The sequence below is a fragment of the Delphinus delphis genome, chromosome 4, assembly GCF_949987515.2.
Source record: "Delphinus delphis chromosome 4, mDelDel1.2, whole genome shotgun sequence".
Lineage (NCBI taxonomy): Eukaryota > Metazoa > Chordata > Mammalia > Artiodactyla > Delphinidae > Delphinus > Delphinus delphis.
Genome location: NC_082686.1, coordinates 26,070,645 through 26,088,426, shown reverse-complemented (window position 1 = coordinate 26,088,426; position 17,782 = coordinate 26,070,645). Strand labels below are relative to the sequence as shown.

The 17,782-nt window shown below is 41.9% G+C and overlaps 1 protein-coding gene across 2 annotated transcripts in view; it reads left to right on the top strand.

Annotated features, from left to right (window-relative positions):
* CXADR (CXADR Ig-like cell adhesion molecule) overlaps window positions 1-17,782 on the top strand; it is a 53,431-nt gene that overhangs the window by 28,731 nt on the left and 6,918 nt on the right. For both annotated transcript variants that reach the window (XM_060010463.1, XM_060010464.1), the window contains exons 2-6: window positions 2,669-2,835; window positions 8,239-8,443; window positions 15,260-15,415; window positions 16,595-16,717; window positions 17,281-17,419. In XM_060010463.1, the coding sequence (XP_059866446.1) occupies window positions 2,669-2,835; window positions 8,239-8,443; window positions 15,260-15,415; window positions 16,595-16,717; window positions 17,281-17,419 (790 nt within the window). The remainder of the gene's footprint in view (window positions 1-2,668; window positions 2,836-8,238; window positions 8,444-15,259; window positions 15,416-16,594; window positions 16,718-17,280; window positions 17,420-17,782) is intronic.

The window sequence follows — 17,782 nt, the reverse complement described above, 5'->3', positions numbered from 1 at the left end:
CCAGTCACCAGTTATTTTCTACTAATGTGCAAGGAACGCAACAGAGGATAAAGGTATCCACAATTTCTGCTGACCCTGATGGAGCTAATGGTGAATCAGGGCATGCATTAAAAAAATTCACTTAAAATTACAAGGTAGTACGGGAAGATAAGCTCATTGATATCTAGAAGAAGGGAAAAAAACCATGGAGCCTGAGTTTATAAAAGGAAAGAAAAAAGAAAGAAGATAGTATTCGCTGAGTGCCAAATGGGTGATAATGGATAGCAGAAAGTAAAGTACTGTGAGCATTACTAGGAAGACAGGAAAGATCATTGTAGGCTGGAGAGGTAGCGGAGTGCCTGAGTGAATGAGGTGGGAATGGAATTGAGTTTATTAGAAATGATAGAAAGTATTTATTCAGAGGATTGAATATTAATCAGGAGAAATAGTTGCGATTATACAGATACGTAGCAAATCATACCATCTAAAATAGAAATGTGCACATGAAATGGAGAATGGAGTAGTATGGACTTCTGGGGGGATGGTAAGTGGTCCATTTGGGCTGAATCAGTGGTTTTGGATGGCATATCAATCTTTGCTGTTTAACAAACCAACCCAAACTTTAGAGGCTTTAAAAGAACAATCGTGTATTAGTTCATGATCCTGTCTAGGGTCACTCCTGGAGCTGCAGGCAGCTGGTGTGGACTGGGCTGGTGTTTTAGGGTGGCTGCAGGTTGGGTACTTACAGCTGTTGGTCTGACACCTCAGTTCTCTCTATGTGGAGCAGCAACGCCTCTTGAAGCCTAGCCTTGGGACTGGCTCAGCAGTACTCAGGCTACTTTCTATTGGCCAAAACAAGGCCACCTCTGATTTAGGGGAGGGCCTGCAGAGAGTCTGTGTCCAAATTTAATTTGCTGTTTGATGAGTGCACTTAAATGTGATAAAAGCCTAGGTTGGTGCCTGAATATAAATGGTCTTGAATGTAACCTGACTTTTCTTTCCTTCTCAATCTATTGGCTACAACCTTACTAACATTTCATTACAACTGATAGTCCGTGTGTATTAAGCCTCTTCTACGAGCTAATGGAAAGCTTCATGTGATGGATAATAATATAGTTCTTCATTTTGGTTTGTTCTGTTAGAATGCGTCATTTGAAAACCAGCAACAAAAGCGTCATTATGGAGAATTAGGACTTGGATTTACTTTTAATTTTGCTCCGTGTTTATTTTTATGGTGTGAGCAGGGGTATGGGAAGTGGGGGAGAGAGGAAAGCCCCATGTATCATAATCTTTGTGCTTGGGGCCTCTTCCAGGTCGTCATCCAGCCCGGAAAGTCAGGCCCACGTTGTAGAGCTGCTGAACGGAAACCAGTGTATTCATTTGAAGCTTCAGACCTGCATACGTTACACATTTGACTTTACCTATAAGAAAATGTTAGGTTATCACAAGAAAAACATACAGTGACAGACTAGTGTGGTTCAAACTTTTATAGTGTAAATAGTTAAAAAAAAAAAAAGTTTTGTGTGATAGTTCATTTACAGACTAAATTTGCATTTTATATTAAGTTGTTGGTTGCTCAAACTGTAATCTTTATTGCAAGACATAAGTAGTGAACAGATCTATGTGTGAATTAAACTTGGTATTTTTTCCCTTACTGGTAAGAAATAGCATCGTTTTGCTCGTAGTTAATTTCCATCTATTTTGCATGTAAAAGATACTGATTTTGTTACAGTAAGTCATTAGCCACAAGGAGGAGACTTGTTTTTCAATTCTTATGGGGTTACAGTGGGTTTTAGCCATCTCTCACAAACTCAGTTGGAAGAAACTATGTTGGAATTTTTGTTTGGGGCTCAGGACATCTATTTTTGCTTTTATAGAGTTTTCAAATATTGCCATCCAGCATTAGTGTGATCTAAGTGGAAGTTTCATAGAATACAAATTTGAGAATAGGTTATGGAATTTTATGATGTCTTTTAAAAAATGATATAATAAATATGTCTGACTTTTTCAGAAGGGAAATAAGAAGGGACAAACAGTAAGAAATGTCTTAAAGATAATATTGAGGTCAATTATTTGGTGCATTTAAAAATATATAAATTGACAGTTTCTTCTCTTTTTGAATTGTCATCAAAATTTATTACTTAGAAATATTTTTAAGCATTCGATAAAAGTTACAGAATCAAATTTAATAAAAATTTGGAATTACAGAAGCCTTGGCAGGAAACGTGTCAAAATTTATCAGCATGTGCCCCAGTGATGGGAGTTCCAAGTGTGTCCCTGGCACCATGGAAGCGTGAATTAATATGGCCTTGAATTAGTGTGACGTAATTGCCCTTTCAGAGACTCTAGCCAGGTTCAGTTTTAAACATCTGCTTGGATAATAGAAATCCTTTACTAGGTTCTTATGATTCATATGAGAATGCTGGTATTCCATATAACGTTGGGAACTTCCCAGTGTTCTGAAAGGAAATTGCATTGAATAAGATGGATATTAATATTTGTCATTCTATTTCTACAGAAGCACAGACTTAAAAACTGGGGACCGCTGAGTTGGAATTTCATTACTGTGGTCCCAAATAAAATCCTGTTTCTCCCACATCCTGTGCTCCCTCTGAAGAGCTGAGGTGTGCTGAGTGTGCTGCCAGCCTGAGAGCAGATGCTCAGTCGATATACATGTTTCATATTCTAGATTTCGCCAGAAGTTTGAGTATCACTACTCCTGAACAGATGATTGAAAAGGCCAAAGGGGAAACTGCCTATTTGCCATGCAAATTTACCCTCAGTCCAGAAGACCAGGGACCTCTGGACATCGAGTGGCTGCTATCACCAGCTGATAATCAGAAGGTGGATCAAGTGGTATGTGTTGCTTACTCGGCAGATGCCGGGGAACTGGTCTTCGGTGTCTGTCACTGTGCTGATAACGTGTGGGGGGACCTGGGGAGCTATGAAGAAAGTCATAGCTTATGGTGTAGGTGAGGGAGGCACATGCTGTGGAAATTGAGGACACTTATGTAATGGAGTGAAGTGGATAATAAGTGACCTCTGATTTCAAGAGGAAGAAAAGGTCACCAGACTTCTTAGAGAAGGCTGCAAGGAAGGAGAGGAACTTGGGAACGTCCTGAAAATCTGGACTTGGAAGTATATGTGAGCCAGGGAGCAGGGGAGGCGTATATGGAGCGGGTATGACAGTGCAGCAGGAATGTGCATAACGTGTTAGGGGATGCCTGGTAAACTAGGCTTTGTGAAAGGTTAGGTAGAATTGAATTTTTACATTTCACACAAGGATTCCATTACCAGTGTAAGGGTCAAGTCTAACAGTGTAATGAACGTACGTATTATTACAGTCTGCTTTCCATATTTTTGCATGTTAAATATCCTATACATTGAATTCCTTAAAAATCAAAACAGCAGTTGGCCCTTCATATCTGTGGGTTCCCCATCTGTGGATTCAACCATTCATGGATTGAAAATATTCGGGAAAAAAAAAATCCAGAAACTTCCAGAAAGCAAAACTTGAATTTCCCACATGCCAGCAACAATTTACATAGCATTTACATTGTATTAGGTATTGTTGGTAATCTAGAGATGAGTTAAAGTATATGGGAGGGTGCATATACTTTAAATCATCTCGTAAGTACGCGATCTTGTATGAGGGGCCTGAGCATCTGCGGATTTTGGCATGTGAGGAGGGGAGGGGGAAGGAGGTCCTGGACCACCCCCATCCCCACCCCCACCGGGGGTACGGAGGAATGTCTGTATTATTATTTTTTATTTTAAATTTTTTTATAATTAAGATCTAGTTTCTTTTTTTAATTTATTCATTTTAATTTATTTTTGGCTGCATTGGGTCTTTGTTGCTGCATGCGGGCTTTCTCTAGTTGCAGCGAGCGGGGGCTACTCTTCGTTGTGGCGTGCGGGCTTCTCATTGCGGTGGCTTCTCTTGTTGTGGAGCACGGGCTCCAGGCACGCGGGCTTCAGTAGTGGTGGTTCGCGGGCTCTAGAGCTCAGGCTTAGCAGTTGTGGTGCGCGGGCTTAGTTGCTCCGTGGCATGTGGCATCTTCCCGGACCAGGGCTCGAACCCGTGTCCCCTGCATTGGCAGGTGGATTCTTAACCACTGTGCCACCAGGGAAGCCCCGGGATGACTGTATTATTATAGAATTTTTTCTAATTACAAATTAATAAGAGCCTAATGTAGAAAACTTGAAAAGCCAAAAGTAGCACAAAGGAGAAAAATTGCCCAATAACCTTGTTATTAAACCAGGTTCCTTTGCCTGACTTGCAGCAAGACAAATGCTGAAAGACAAGAGCTGAGATGCCAAAGTTTGCAGCTGAGAAAGAGTTACTCACAAGGCAGCCAAGTGAGGAGACGGAACAAATCTCAGATCTGCCTTCCTGAAGGCAAGGGGCTTGACATATTTATGAGATAAAGAAGCAGGGTGGTCTTAGGCATGGGGAAAGGTGTTTGGAGTTAGGAAAAGGTGAGGTCATCAGTGTTCTGTGCAGATATAGCTTAGTTACATGCTTTTTCTTGAGATTCATGTTCAGAAATGGAGACACTTAGCATGATTGAAGGTGGAGTTTTCAGCCCTCTGACGTCAAAAGGCCATTCAATGGACACCTGCCCAGACTCAGTTTTAGGGTCGGTGGTCCCAACCAACCTTAGCCGGCTTGAACTGGACAGAAGCCAACTCCCAGTTCCTGGAAAACAACTTAAGCTCCCCCCATCACTGTGTGACCCATACATCAGCATTGTCTATAAAGGTGGTTAAGGAGTTAAAAAATAATTAAGGCGAGCTGGGTCAGAGAAGGTAGGGTACAAGTGGAGGGGTTTTGAACAAGCCGTGCTTTTATGTGCTGTTCTCTAAGACAAGCTTAAGAATTCCTGTTAGTCACCAGTTTCTGTTAACCCTTTGGGGCACGATTTCAACCTCATCTCCAAATACACATATCACGCTTTGCCTTTTAATGGTACCAGATTATTCCACTAATTTAGAGTGCCTCATATTAGCTTTGCCTGATATATTTAATTTAAAAAAAATCAGTGTTAATAAATTATATTAAACCAGGGAGAGAAAAAGAAGTTCGAGTATTTGGAGGAATATTATACATAATATATTTGGAAGGGAAATTTTTACTTATGGTCCATATTAAAGAAGGGGTTATCCAGCTGTTTAATGGCTGAATCAGTGCAGTTAGGTAATTAACTATTTTTGGCAAATACAAGCAGTCTGTCCATGATGTATTTGTGAAGAAAAAAATTAAGGTGCTTTCCCAAGTTGTAAATGTCTAGGGCCACCCCCTCCAAGGATATATCTCTGCCCTGATTCTGGTACTAGAACTTCCTTCTCTCCCCCTAAGCAAAATAAGTTGAGCCTGACTCATCCTGTATACTCAGCCCAGATACCGTGTCCCCTCTCATCTTGCTCTTCATCCCCTCTCTCTCTCTCCTTTTTTTTTTTTTTTTTTTTGCGGTACGCGGGCCTCTCACTGTTGTGGCCTCTCCCGTTGCGGAGCACAGGCTCCGGATGCGCAGGCTCAGCGGCCATGGCACACGGGCCCAGCCGCTCCGCGGCATGTGGGATCTTCCCGGACCGGGGCACGAACCCGTGTCCCCTGCATCGGCAGGCGGACTCTCAACCACTGCGCCACCAGGGGAGCCCCATCCCCTCTCCGCTTTCCATGGCAGTGCCAGCACCGTGAGTGCAAGCTTCTACCTGAGGTCCTACACACCCCAGACTCCCTCGCCAGTGCAGTGCCCATCCCCCTTTAGAGTCCAGGACTCTGGTTCCGTGGTTAAGATGCATGAATGGAGAGCACAGGTCATAAATGCTTCTGGCTTAAGACTCACGGGTGAAGCCCTGTGACCAGGTACGTCTCGAGACCAAGAAGTCCAGCGTGCCCTATAGCCTTGCGTTTCTATTCATGTAAGGAGACAAGAACTTCTGTGCTGAGTGGGAGGCCCAACCTTGCTGCCTGCAGGACTTGTGAGACACGTATGAAACTAGGAACTGGGTTGAAGTGTCCATTTCTGGGCAATTCTGGCAAATTTGGCAAAGCCTAGCCTCTAACCTAAAACACAGTAAAGGAAGACCAAAAGAAAGAAGGGCCTAGGGAGAGATTGATGCAGAAGAGGATGCTTACATAGAATTTCAGCTACATTATAATGCTCGCCAAATCCTTATTTTAATATTTTTAAGCTAGCAGACAGTGCGGTGGGGGACTGGCTGGAGGAATTTCCATCATTCCCTGTGTGATCTCTTTAGTCAGCAAACAGTTACCATGTACTGTGCACTTACTGTGTGCTGGGCAGCGTTTTATATACTTTAATTATATATACTTATTTTTAAGCCTTAAAACAGCATCCCGGAATGAGGATCATTTCCTGTGAGGAGGAGGAAAGTGAGGCCCAGGGATTTGAAGGAACATGCCCAGGGTCACGGCGCTGGCAACAGACACAGCTGGGGGTCTGAACCCCAGTCTCTTTGACCCTGCCCTGCCCTGCCCGCTACCCCCCAGCCCGCATTTGATTATCCTCTGCACTAACGTGTACTACCTCCTCTGTTTCCTCATGTGTAAAATAGGACCAAGTACACCTGCCTCCGGGTTGTGGTAAGAATTCTCTGAAATACAATATGCATTAGCATTTTGTAAGCCTGTAAGTCATAAAGAAATGTTTATAAAGTCAGTCAGTATACAGTGGCAGGCCAAATGGATCTGGTTTGCATCTCAGCTGTGTGACTTTGGGAGAGAAGGTCTGTGACAGCCCCTGCTTTCCTCAGGTTAAAGGTTAAACGTGGATAGTGTCTCCATCGCTGCTGGGTTGTAAAGAGGAATCAAAATTGCCTGGTAAATGTTACTTCCCGGTTTCTTAACTACTGTTTATAAGACTGTTTTCATGGGAAAACATTGAGTTAGTTTACAAAAATGACTGACAGTTGGAGACACATTTTATTTGTCAGGCCCTCCTTGAAAGACTACTGAAGCGTGTGTGTAGCAAAATGAGGGACTGAACTTTGTGGCCCAGGAGAGTCCACAGTTTAATATAGAGGAAGAGACACTATCTCATTCGAGGAGTTCTCAGTGTTGCTGTTGTCAATTGGGTGTGGGGAGAAGATGGAACAAACAAAGTGATGGCTTGTTTTACAGAGTAAGTCAGCTGTGGACCCTTCGACTGTGTCTTTTATTTACTTAGCAAACCGGTACTGAGTGTGTCTGCAGTGCAGACACTTTATACAAGCAAAAGATCTTTAGTGAATTGGGGGTGGGGTCATCATGGTAGGGGAGGTGATAATAGAAGAACCCAAGTCTGTGTCCTGGAGAAATTCCTACAGATGGCACTGATTCTGATCTTATTGTTCATAATAAACATCTCAGATAAAAAATTATGTGCAGGATGTAGACTGTAGTTGTCTTTTCTGATTATTATTTGACTTTGGTACCACTGCTCTTTGGCTCTTGGGTCTCAGATGGCCAGAATGAAGGATTTTATTAGCGAATGAAAAATTATAAAGTGTGTTCAATTAATTTTAGTGATAGTTAGAGATGACTATTATCAGTTATCTTCCAAGTCAAGTTTAGCAGAACTTATTTTCCCTCTAAATCTAGCCTTTAGTTATTTCCATCAAAGCCTATAACAGTGGTTCAGAAAACTTAGTGGAATTAGGAAAGGTCTTTGCTCTTAGTCACAGATTAATTGGAAGGTCCTGTTAACCTGGCTGGGCACACACATCTAAACAGGTTTATTTTATTATTTTATCTATTAGAGTCTGGAATCTTCGAGTGCCTCCAACTTAGTATATTAAGACAAAAAATGTCTTTTTTTGTTTTTAAGTTCCACGGGTAAATTATCATAAGCCCCTTTTGGGCAGTAGTGGTGGTTTGTACCTGATTTTATACAGTTGATTGGCACACTGCATCCTCTGAGGCAGCTGAAAATAGAGTGTATCAGAATTCACAAATCCACGCTCTTGTGGAGTCTCACCGAAGGGCTCTGATAGAGGGCTACATTACTTAATCATGTGGCGGTCTTGGTTTCCCCATTTACAATGACAGTGTGTGACCATACTTAGGGATCGTATTGTGGTTTCTCTCTGTTTTCTTAACCTGTGATTTGAATACTTGTAGATTCCTCATGATACCGTGTTCTTATTCTTTTTTTGGATCCTACAGTACCATGGTGTATCCAGAGCTCCTTTAATGAGAGAGAGAGTTTGCTTGCTTGTTTGTTTTTTCCTTGTCTTATCTTGGCTTTCTTTTAGATTATTTTATATTCTGGAGACAAAATTTATGACGACTACTATCAAGATCTCAAGGGACGAGTACATTTTACAAGTACTGATCTCAAATCTGGTGATGCATCAATAAATGTAACAAATTTACAGTTGTCAGATATTGGCACATACCAGTGCAAAGTGAAAAAAGCTCCCGGTGTTGGAAATAAGAAGATTCAGCTGACAGTTCTTGGTAAGTTATTTGTAATAATGTTACTTATTAACAGGGTGAGTGGTCACAGTACTATAGTAGCAGCATTTATGTGAGACAAAGCTTAGGTTTTTAGAGTAATAATTTTAAATACTTGACATAATTCTAATGTCCTCTAATAGCATAAAACATAAAGCTACCTTTTTGTTTTTCCTTTGGGTAGGAAAAGTAAGCGACCAACTTCTTTGTGAAGTTCATGAAAGCATTTGAAAGTAAACGAAGGAGTTCTGTGATATGGGAGAAGAACGCTAAAGCAGGAGTTAGGGGATCCAGGCTTTTCCCATTGTTCTCAGGTTTGCCCTGAGAATTAAATAGAACCTCTTCATTTCCTGGGCCTCAGCCTATATTTTCGAAACATAAAAATAATTATCATTAAATCTCTTTGCAGTCTTATTCAGCTCACAATTGTGACGTGTGCCTTAAGCTTTTTCGAACTGCATTTCCCAAAGAATAAATGAGGTTTCTATGATGAGTAATTGGAGTATTTAGAACAGAGGAGATGGAACATGGTAGCTGGAATATTGAATTGGTGTAAGGCCTTTAGACCTTAGATAGTCCTTTACCTCCATGAGCATCACTGTTTTTCATCCTTAAAGTGAGGAGATTAGACAGGTGGCCACTAAGATGCAGCTCTCCAGGATAGTTTAGAAGAAGATATGTATAAACTGCTTCATAAACAGTCAAGGCCCACAGAGTTTGTTATCCTCCTCTAGATTCTGTGGTCATGCACAAGCACTCTTTACCGCTGCAAACTGAGAAACTCTGAAAGGTACCGTTCATAAATATACTTCTAAAATCTTATCGTGGTAGGCTTTACCCAAAAGTACAATGGCTGCCATGTAGAAAATCTCAACTGTCTATCACTATTCAGTGACAGTAAATTCCCCTGCGACCTAAGGTGCCAGGTTTGGGGGACATTTGGGCACCCACTTTATGTAGGAAATGCTGGTTGCTGGAATCACCTGCCATACTCCTGGAAATAACTAATCTGGACAATTCCCCCGCCGGCCCCCCGCCCCCACCTCAACTTCTACCTTTCGTTCCTTTTGTTTTAGAAACTGAGCAGAGAGCTTAAATCTGTTGGGTTCCAGACTCATCCTGAGTAGCATACTTTTCTAAAGAATGAATATCAGAGCAGGTAGAGATTAGGAATAAGAATGCGGATTTCTTTGCACCCCAATGGCAACTCCAGGGGTTGTCTTGGTTGGTAAGGCAGTCTTCTGGCGACATCACTGAAGGGGGCACACAAGGGGGTCCTGGTAAAGGGCACTCCATGCTAAATGGAGCTCATTCAGAATATGTCTGTGATATGAAAGCAAGTGAACCTGAACAAGGAACCAGAAAAAGGAATATGGTAACATTGGAAATTCTAACCTTTTGTGTCTACATTCAGCGAACATGGAGTTGCCTTTCTTTTTTATAAATATGAAAGCAGGTAAAGTTTAATAATTTGTCTGAACTCTTAGCCCAGGCATACCTGGAATTATAACCCTGAGTATATCTTCTTTAAGCACTGCTCTCCAGGAAGCATTGAGTTAGGATATATATGAAAATTTAACTAGTTCATGCTGTACCAAGCAGACTATACGTATTTATCAGAATTATTTATTGTGAAATCCCTGTCTGAGGGGGACAGGTACACTGGGAGGAATGCGATTGGCACATGTTCCCGGAAGAGGTGTGGACGGGCACTGTGTGTGTGAGTGTGTGTGTGTGTGTGTGTGTGTGTGTGTGTGAGAGAGAGGGAAAGAGAGAGATCCCTTAGGAACAGGCTCTGGCCGGGCACACTGAGGCAGCAGCCATGGCTGTTGGGCAGGAGGGATGGCCTTTTACATTAAACCTCACACCCCTCACATCTTATTCCTCCGCCTAGAACTGTGGGAAGCATTGAGACAGTAACTCCTTTTGTTAGCTCCGTGGGGCATCACCGTGGCCAAGCAAACCCTGAAGTCAAATCGGGGAGGGAGAGAGGGATTAAAATGTGGGGTGGGGAGAATGGGGGCGGTGGTTGCCGAAGGGAAGTGGGAATGACTAATCCTCTGACCTGGCGAGGCTGTCTCAGAGCCAGAGGAGAATTTCTTTGTCTCTTCCATGTTTCCAGGTGAGTCATGACCACTGTGGCAGAAAACATTAGAAGTTTCTCTTGAAAGTGAGAGCTGGACAGAAGCCTAATTTGCTCACTTTTTTCTGAAAATTCCGCTTAGACAATCTGGAGGAAAGATTAAATAAAGTCCCCTCTAGGGACCAGACTGAATGGCAGTCCAGTGGAGCTCTTGCTTGGTTCATTGTCAGAGGCTCTGCCTGATACTTTGATTCGTTTGTGGGAAACCTGAAGATGCCACCATGGTGTTCACGGAGTAATGAAAGCTCGTTCGGTGAGCCGTGGGTGCTGTGTGGACCGTTAGCTGCCTCGGTGTGAGGGGTGGTATGTTGCTATCCCTCGCTCCATTGCTGAGGCCCACCCTGCTCTTTCAGATACACCAGACGTATATGTGGATGCAACTCAGGAAAGAAACTGGACGGGGTGATGATAACAAAGGGAATTGACAGAGGGTTAATATGGTGACCACACATTACCAGCACCTTCCCTGAGAACTCTGAAAAAGCCTATTATTGAGACCTTTCGGTATAAATAGACTGGGTTGTTTTGCAGAGGAGAGCACGCACAGGTTAACTTTCCTTCGTGTGTGTATATGGTGCGCTCAGACTGCACCCACATCACAAGAACACGTGGCAACAGCATGTGTGGGGACTCAATCAACACTGGGATTTTTTTTTCAACTTTTTATTCTGAAATAATTTTAGTTTTATAGAAAAGTTGCAAAAATACCAGAAAGTTCCTGAGAGTATACCCATAACCTAATTTTTCCTAATGTTAACATTTTATAAAAGCATAGTACAACTACCAAAAGCAAGAGATTAATGTTGGGACAATAATATTAACTAAACTACAGGCCTAATTTGAATTCCACAGCTTCCTGTTAATGCGTTTTTGTGCTGGGGTCAAATCTAAGATCCCTGCTGCATTGACATCTGTAGTCTCCAGTTAATGTCAGGGGGCACATGATGTCCTGTCTATTGTTAACCATGATCACTTGGTTTCAGTTTTATCTGATAGGTTTCTCTGCTATAAAATTACTACTTTAAAAAAAAATTACTACTTTTCCCTCTGGGATTAAAAAATAATCGCATGTTGGTGGGAATGTAAATTGATACAACCACTATGGAGAACAGTATGGAGGTTCCTTAGAAAACTAAAAATAGAACCACCATACGACCCAGCAATCCCACTACTGGGCATATATATACCCTGAGAAAACCATAATTCAAAAAGAGTCATGTACCACAGGGTTCATTGCAGCACTATTTACAATAGCCAGGACATGGAAGCAACCTAAGTGTCCATCAACAGATGAATGGATAAAGAAAATGTGGCACATATATACAGTGGAATATTACTTGGCCATAAAAAGAAACGAAATTGAGTTATTTGTATGAGGTGGATGGACCTAGGGACTGTCATACAGAGTGAAGTAACTCAGAAAGAGAAAAACATACCGTATGCTAACACATATATATGGAATCTAAAAAAAAAGAGAAATGGTTCTGATGAACCTAGGGATAGGACAGGAATAAAGACGCATAGAGAATGGACTTGAGGACACGGGGAGGGGGAAGGGTGAGCTGGGACGAAGTGAGAGAGTAACATGGACATATATACACTACCGAATGTAAAATAGATAGCTAGTGGGAAGCAGCTGCATAGCACAGGGAGATCAGCTCGGTGCTTTGTGACCACCTAGAGCGGTGAGATAGGGAGGGTGGGAGGGAGACGCAAGAGGGAAGAGATATGGGATATATGTATACATATAGCTGATTCACTTTGTTCTACCACAGAAACTAACACAACATTGTAAAGCAATTATACTCCAGTAAAGATGTTTTTTTAAAAAAAAAAATCCCAGTGGGGGAACCACTTTGAGACTATGCAAATATCTTGTTTCTCCTCAAACTTTTGACCGTTGATTTTTACCATCTATGCACGGATTTTGCCAGGAGTCAAGGTATTTTGAACTAAGCAAAAATATTCCTATATGGATGACATGATGATCAAAGCATATTCTGTCCCAAATAGAGATTTAGAGTGTTTCCTATGGACTGAGGCAGTGAGCCACTAGCATGGAGGGATGATGATACAATACACAGATGGAGCACAGCATTGCTAAATCGGTGGGACGCTGACCGAATACGAGTTGACGGCCATGTACCCTTAACTGAGAATGACTTTTTATTAGCTCTGCTAATGATCATGGTGGCACATGTTCTGAGGACAATAGCTAGATATCCGGGAGCCCCAGACCAAAGAAACCTTAGCGGGTGAGACTTTATTTTTGTTCCTTTTGTGGTTTCATCTTTCTTTCAATTCAGCTAAGTGCCGTGGATTAGCAGTTTGTCTTCCTGGCTTTGTAATGCTGGGGCTGGCATGTAAAAGACTTGCACTTTTCTCCACCCAGTGGAAAGCAGGCAGCCGGTCCTAAGCACCGCTCAGAACCAGTGCTGGTAAAAATCTCGTTCTGCTGTGCATAGAGTGTGTTGAAATCTCAAACTCAGTGGGACGTGATTTCCTGAGCAGCCACTTTAAACAACTGCCTGTTATTGGATATGTCTGGGGAGGGGACATTTTTCAGTAGAAAAGAAGAAGGGTTAGGGTTAGAACGCTGTATTACCAATAGAAGTTTGATGTCCAAAGCATTGCTTCAGTATCTCACCTACTGCTAGTTTGTGTAATAAAGGATTTATTGGTAGGTTGAAGAAATGGAGAACAAGGCTCATTTTGTTGAAGACTCAGAGGATGAGATAATGCGCAAAACTGATTCAAAAGTCCAGTTGATGTAATGTCCAGGGCAACTGATCAGTCTGCAAAAGAAAGAGATTTGCTTAGGAAAGTCAACAACGCAGTTAAATGCATCTGTTGATCCTTACTAAAAAGTATAAGTAGTAACAAAGGGGAGAAATCCAATTAAATTTAAGAATTACCAGGAAATGTGTGAAGTGAGATCATGATTGACAACCTTAGGTAAAGATGCCCCACTGCGTATGACAGACCGTGTCAGCCAGATTTGGAAAACAGTTTGACACTTTCTTATAGAGATAAACATTTACTTACCTGGTATGAAAAAGGAAAACATATACCACTATTTACAAGCAGTGTTGTTCAAACTGTTCACGTAGTGCCAAACTGTAAAACCCATTCACATTTATTCTTAGTAGTGAAAGAATAAAAGCCCACTCAGGACTTGAAAGAATGAAAATCAGAAAAACAGAAGAAAAGCAGTCCTGCCATTTATCAGGTTGGGAAGAGAGATGCAAATAGAGCCAGGTACAGGGTTTATGGGGAATGTTGCTCTCCAAGGTCGTGGGATGCTGGGAAACTATAGCCTACTGCTGTCCCCTCATTGCTGCCCCCAGACCCGCTTTGCGCTACTCATCCTTTACTGGGGGTACTCAGGTTGCTAAATGACCCTCGTCTCCAGTTTAATCCCTGCTTCTCCTAATCCTGCCTCAGAAATGGCATCAGATTCAGAACTGATCTCTGCCTCTAGAAGACTCTTCTCAGAACCTTCAGAATCCCTCTCTCCCTTGTCCCAGCTCCTCATAGCACCTCCTCGCCAGTCAGTCTGATTTCCACAGACTTCACACCTGCTCCTGGCCAGTTTAGCTAATTAGGCTTTAACAGTAGCCCCAAGACAGGAAACAGTGTGCATCAATACCTGAATGAACAAGCAATGGGATACAACTCGGTGGTAAGAAAGAACAGACCACTGATATATATATATATATACAACAGCATAGATCAATTGGATCAGTCATAAAAAAGCCTTCCGATGAATAAAAGAAGCAAAAGCGCATACTGTATTTTTCCATTTATAGGACTCACGAAGCAGCAGAACTAATCTATAGCAATAGAAATCTGATCAGCGGCTGTCTGGGACCCGTTTGTGCAGTGAGATCAACTGCAGTCAGCTTGAGGGAAATTGCTTGCGAGAGGATTGGAGTGGTGCTTAGTGTTGAAAGTGATCAGCTCGCATGATTAAAATGTGTTCATTTTATTGTATGTGTATTATGCCTTAATGCAGTTCAGCAAGAGAGTCTGAACTGCCAGGGTGTTAACCTAGTGTTCAGGTGGGTTTCACATAATGGAGTTAGACCTGGAAGATAACCTCAGATCTGCCTTTTTATAACACTGCTCTCTGGGTGGTTTTGGATCGCTGTAAATGTGGAAAATAATCGGTCCTTCCTGTACTAAGTGAATTGTCCCTCCTATCAGCATAATTTATCGTCAACCCCCTGATTGTTGGGTTAACAGCACACAGAGAGGGTTGTGACAATGCATATACTCCCAGAGGGCTACACGTCACGCTCCAAGTAGAAGAATAGGTTGGGAATGGGGGGTGGGGGGAAGAAGCTTCCTTGGGTCTGAAGTAGCCCAGCCCGCATCATCCTTGCTTTTTTCACATGTGCCCCATGGGATGGAGGGGCGCAGAGCCGCACCTGAGATGCTGCCTGGCCTTGTGCAGTGGCTGCTTGCCTGAGCTCATTCTTGCCTGTTTTGTGCTGGATCAAGCTGAGTAAACTGGCGTTGGCAACCTATTGTAGTCTTTCAGTCTTGTCCACTCTGAACCCAGGACCCCCTGCTATTGAGTTAGTGGTTGTGTGACATGCTGTGTGTTTAAGTAATCATTAGAAACACACATTCCGTTCTCTTGTATAAAGTTATAACTTATTTTCTTTTCTCAGTTAAGCCTTCAGGTACAAGATGTTACATTGATGGATCAGAAGAAATTGGAAGTGACTTTAAACTAAAATGTGAACCGAAAGAAGGTTCACTCCCATTACGATATGAATGGCAAAAATTGTCCAACTCACAGAAACTGCCAACCTCATGGTTACCAGGTACTGCTGATTATGCACTTTGAATCGTGTGCCATTGATTTAGACTTAAGTCTAGCAGGGTTTGTGCATGTAAGTGTATATTTTTTAATCCCCAGATACCTTCCCTTTTCTAGACAGAGCAATCAGGATTCTGTGGGAATTAGTCAGTGTTTTATAATGACAACTTGGTGTCATGTAGTATAAGTGAAGAGATATTTTTATAATGATCACCATTTAGGATATTATAATTGGTTTCTTTGTTGTATATATATATATTTTTTTGTTTTGTTTTGCGGTAGGCGGGCCTCTCATTGTTGTGGCCTCTTCCGTTGCGGAGCACAGGCTCCGGACGCGCAGGCTCAGCGGCCATGGCTCACGGGCGCAGCCGCTCCGCGGCATGTGGGATCTTCCCGGACCGGGGCACGAACCCGTGTCCCCTGCATTGGCAGGCGGACTCTCAACCACTGCGCCACCAGGGAAGCCCCTGTTGTATATTTTTTAATTGATGGTAATATTGATGGAAACTGTTCATTATCATAAATTAGTGGTTAAGTTACAGCAAGAGTTGGATCTTGAGTGTTTTGCCTGGGTTCATGTTGAAGATACGGTTATTTAACCATCATGTCTGTTAAAACAACAAAACAACAGCTGTGACTAACCAACAAGATTCAAATTGGTTAAATCTGATTATTCATCTGTATGTTATAATTAACCTGTTATTCAAACTGGTTACCATGCTCCACCCTCCTCCCTCCCACCCCACCCCGCTTTTAAGCAGGATCTCTCTCCACCTCTGTTTTTCAAACTAAGAGGCTGAACAATACGACCCCCTCTCACTTTCTTTCATGTTTCTTCTGTCTGGGGGGATGACATACATTTTGTAAATCTTACTGCTGCACCTAAGAGCCTTTGTGGCACAGAATGTTTTTTATAGTCAACGTGGCTCTGCTTCAGCAGAGACTCTCTGTGCCTGGCTGAAGGGGTCATGATTACCTTGGCTTTGACATAAATGAACTAGAGGCACAGTCGTTTGCATCCCGGAGACATGCACGTGTCTTGCCAAGTTTGTTCTGTATGTAGCTTCAGTTTGTCTCACTTTTACCTGGATTGTCAACCAAGTAGAGTTTGCTTTTACTAAAAACTCAGCAATATGTTACTATAAGAATGGGTTTTGCTCCCTTACCCCCTTTCTTCTCATAGAAATGACTTCACCTGTTATATCTGTAAAAAATGCCACTACCGAATACTCTGGGACATACAGTTGTACAGTCAAAAACAGAGTGGGCTCTGATCAATGCCTGCTACGCCTGGATGTTGTTCCTCGTAAGTTATCTTCTTTCTGCTCTGATAGTGTTATCTTTATACAGCCTCCTTTGGTTCCATCAGTGAGTGTGGGTATTAAGGGCAAGGGGATGCTAACTTTGAGCAAAGCACCCTGTGGCTTGGTTGCTAGCTTTTCTAAGTCATGGAAAGAAAAAAAGTACTACATTTTATTAATAAAACCTTCTTTATTATTGTAGTGACATTAAAGAGGCAAGAGTTGTCAAATTGACTCTTGTACCATATTTAGCCAATGTCAGTGACGACAGACTTTTTAGAACATTCTTATATGCCAACCAAGATAGCTGTGAATATTAAAATCCCCTAGAGTGGTTTCATTCTTTTATCCTTGAAATAGCTTACACAGTTCAGAAGAAAGTTCTTTTAGTGGATTTTCCCCTAGACCAGAAAAAAAGCTAACTAATTTGTCTCTTAACGTTAGTATATGCGATGAAATCAATGTCATTGTGTATCCTTACCTTCAAAATGACTAGATGGAAGTTTTTTTGTTTGTTTGTTTTGCTTTTTTTAATATTAATTATTTTCTTATTAACATTTTATTCTAGCTTCAAATAGAGCTGGGACAATTGCAGGAGCTGTTATAGGAACTTTGCTTGCACTAGTCCTCATTGGTCTTATCATCTTTTGCTGTCATAAAAAGCGCAGAGAAGAAAAATACGAAAAGGAAGTTCATCATGATATCAGGTAATTAAGTGACACAGGAGTTGACTGATGTATACTCTATTATGTCACTAAAGCATTAATTCTCTTAACCATCTGAAGCATTTGTCCCTATGAGAATTGGATGAAAGCTATAGCTCTTCCCCTCAACATATTTGAAAGCTTTTACTTATTTCAAGTGTGTGGAGCCAACCAACCTACACTGTGCCCTCCTCCCCATTTTGGGCTCTACATTAAGAACCATTGCAAAATGCTTTTCTCAAGACTGTCTACCTTCTCCCAATAAAGTACAGGCATGAAACAGCAAAGGAAACCATAAACAAGATGAAAAGACAACCCTCAGTATGGTAGAAAATATTTGCAAATGAAGCAACTAACAAAAGATTA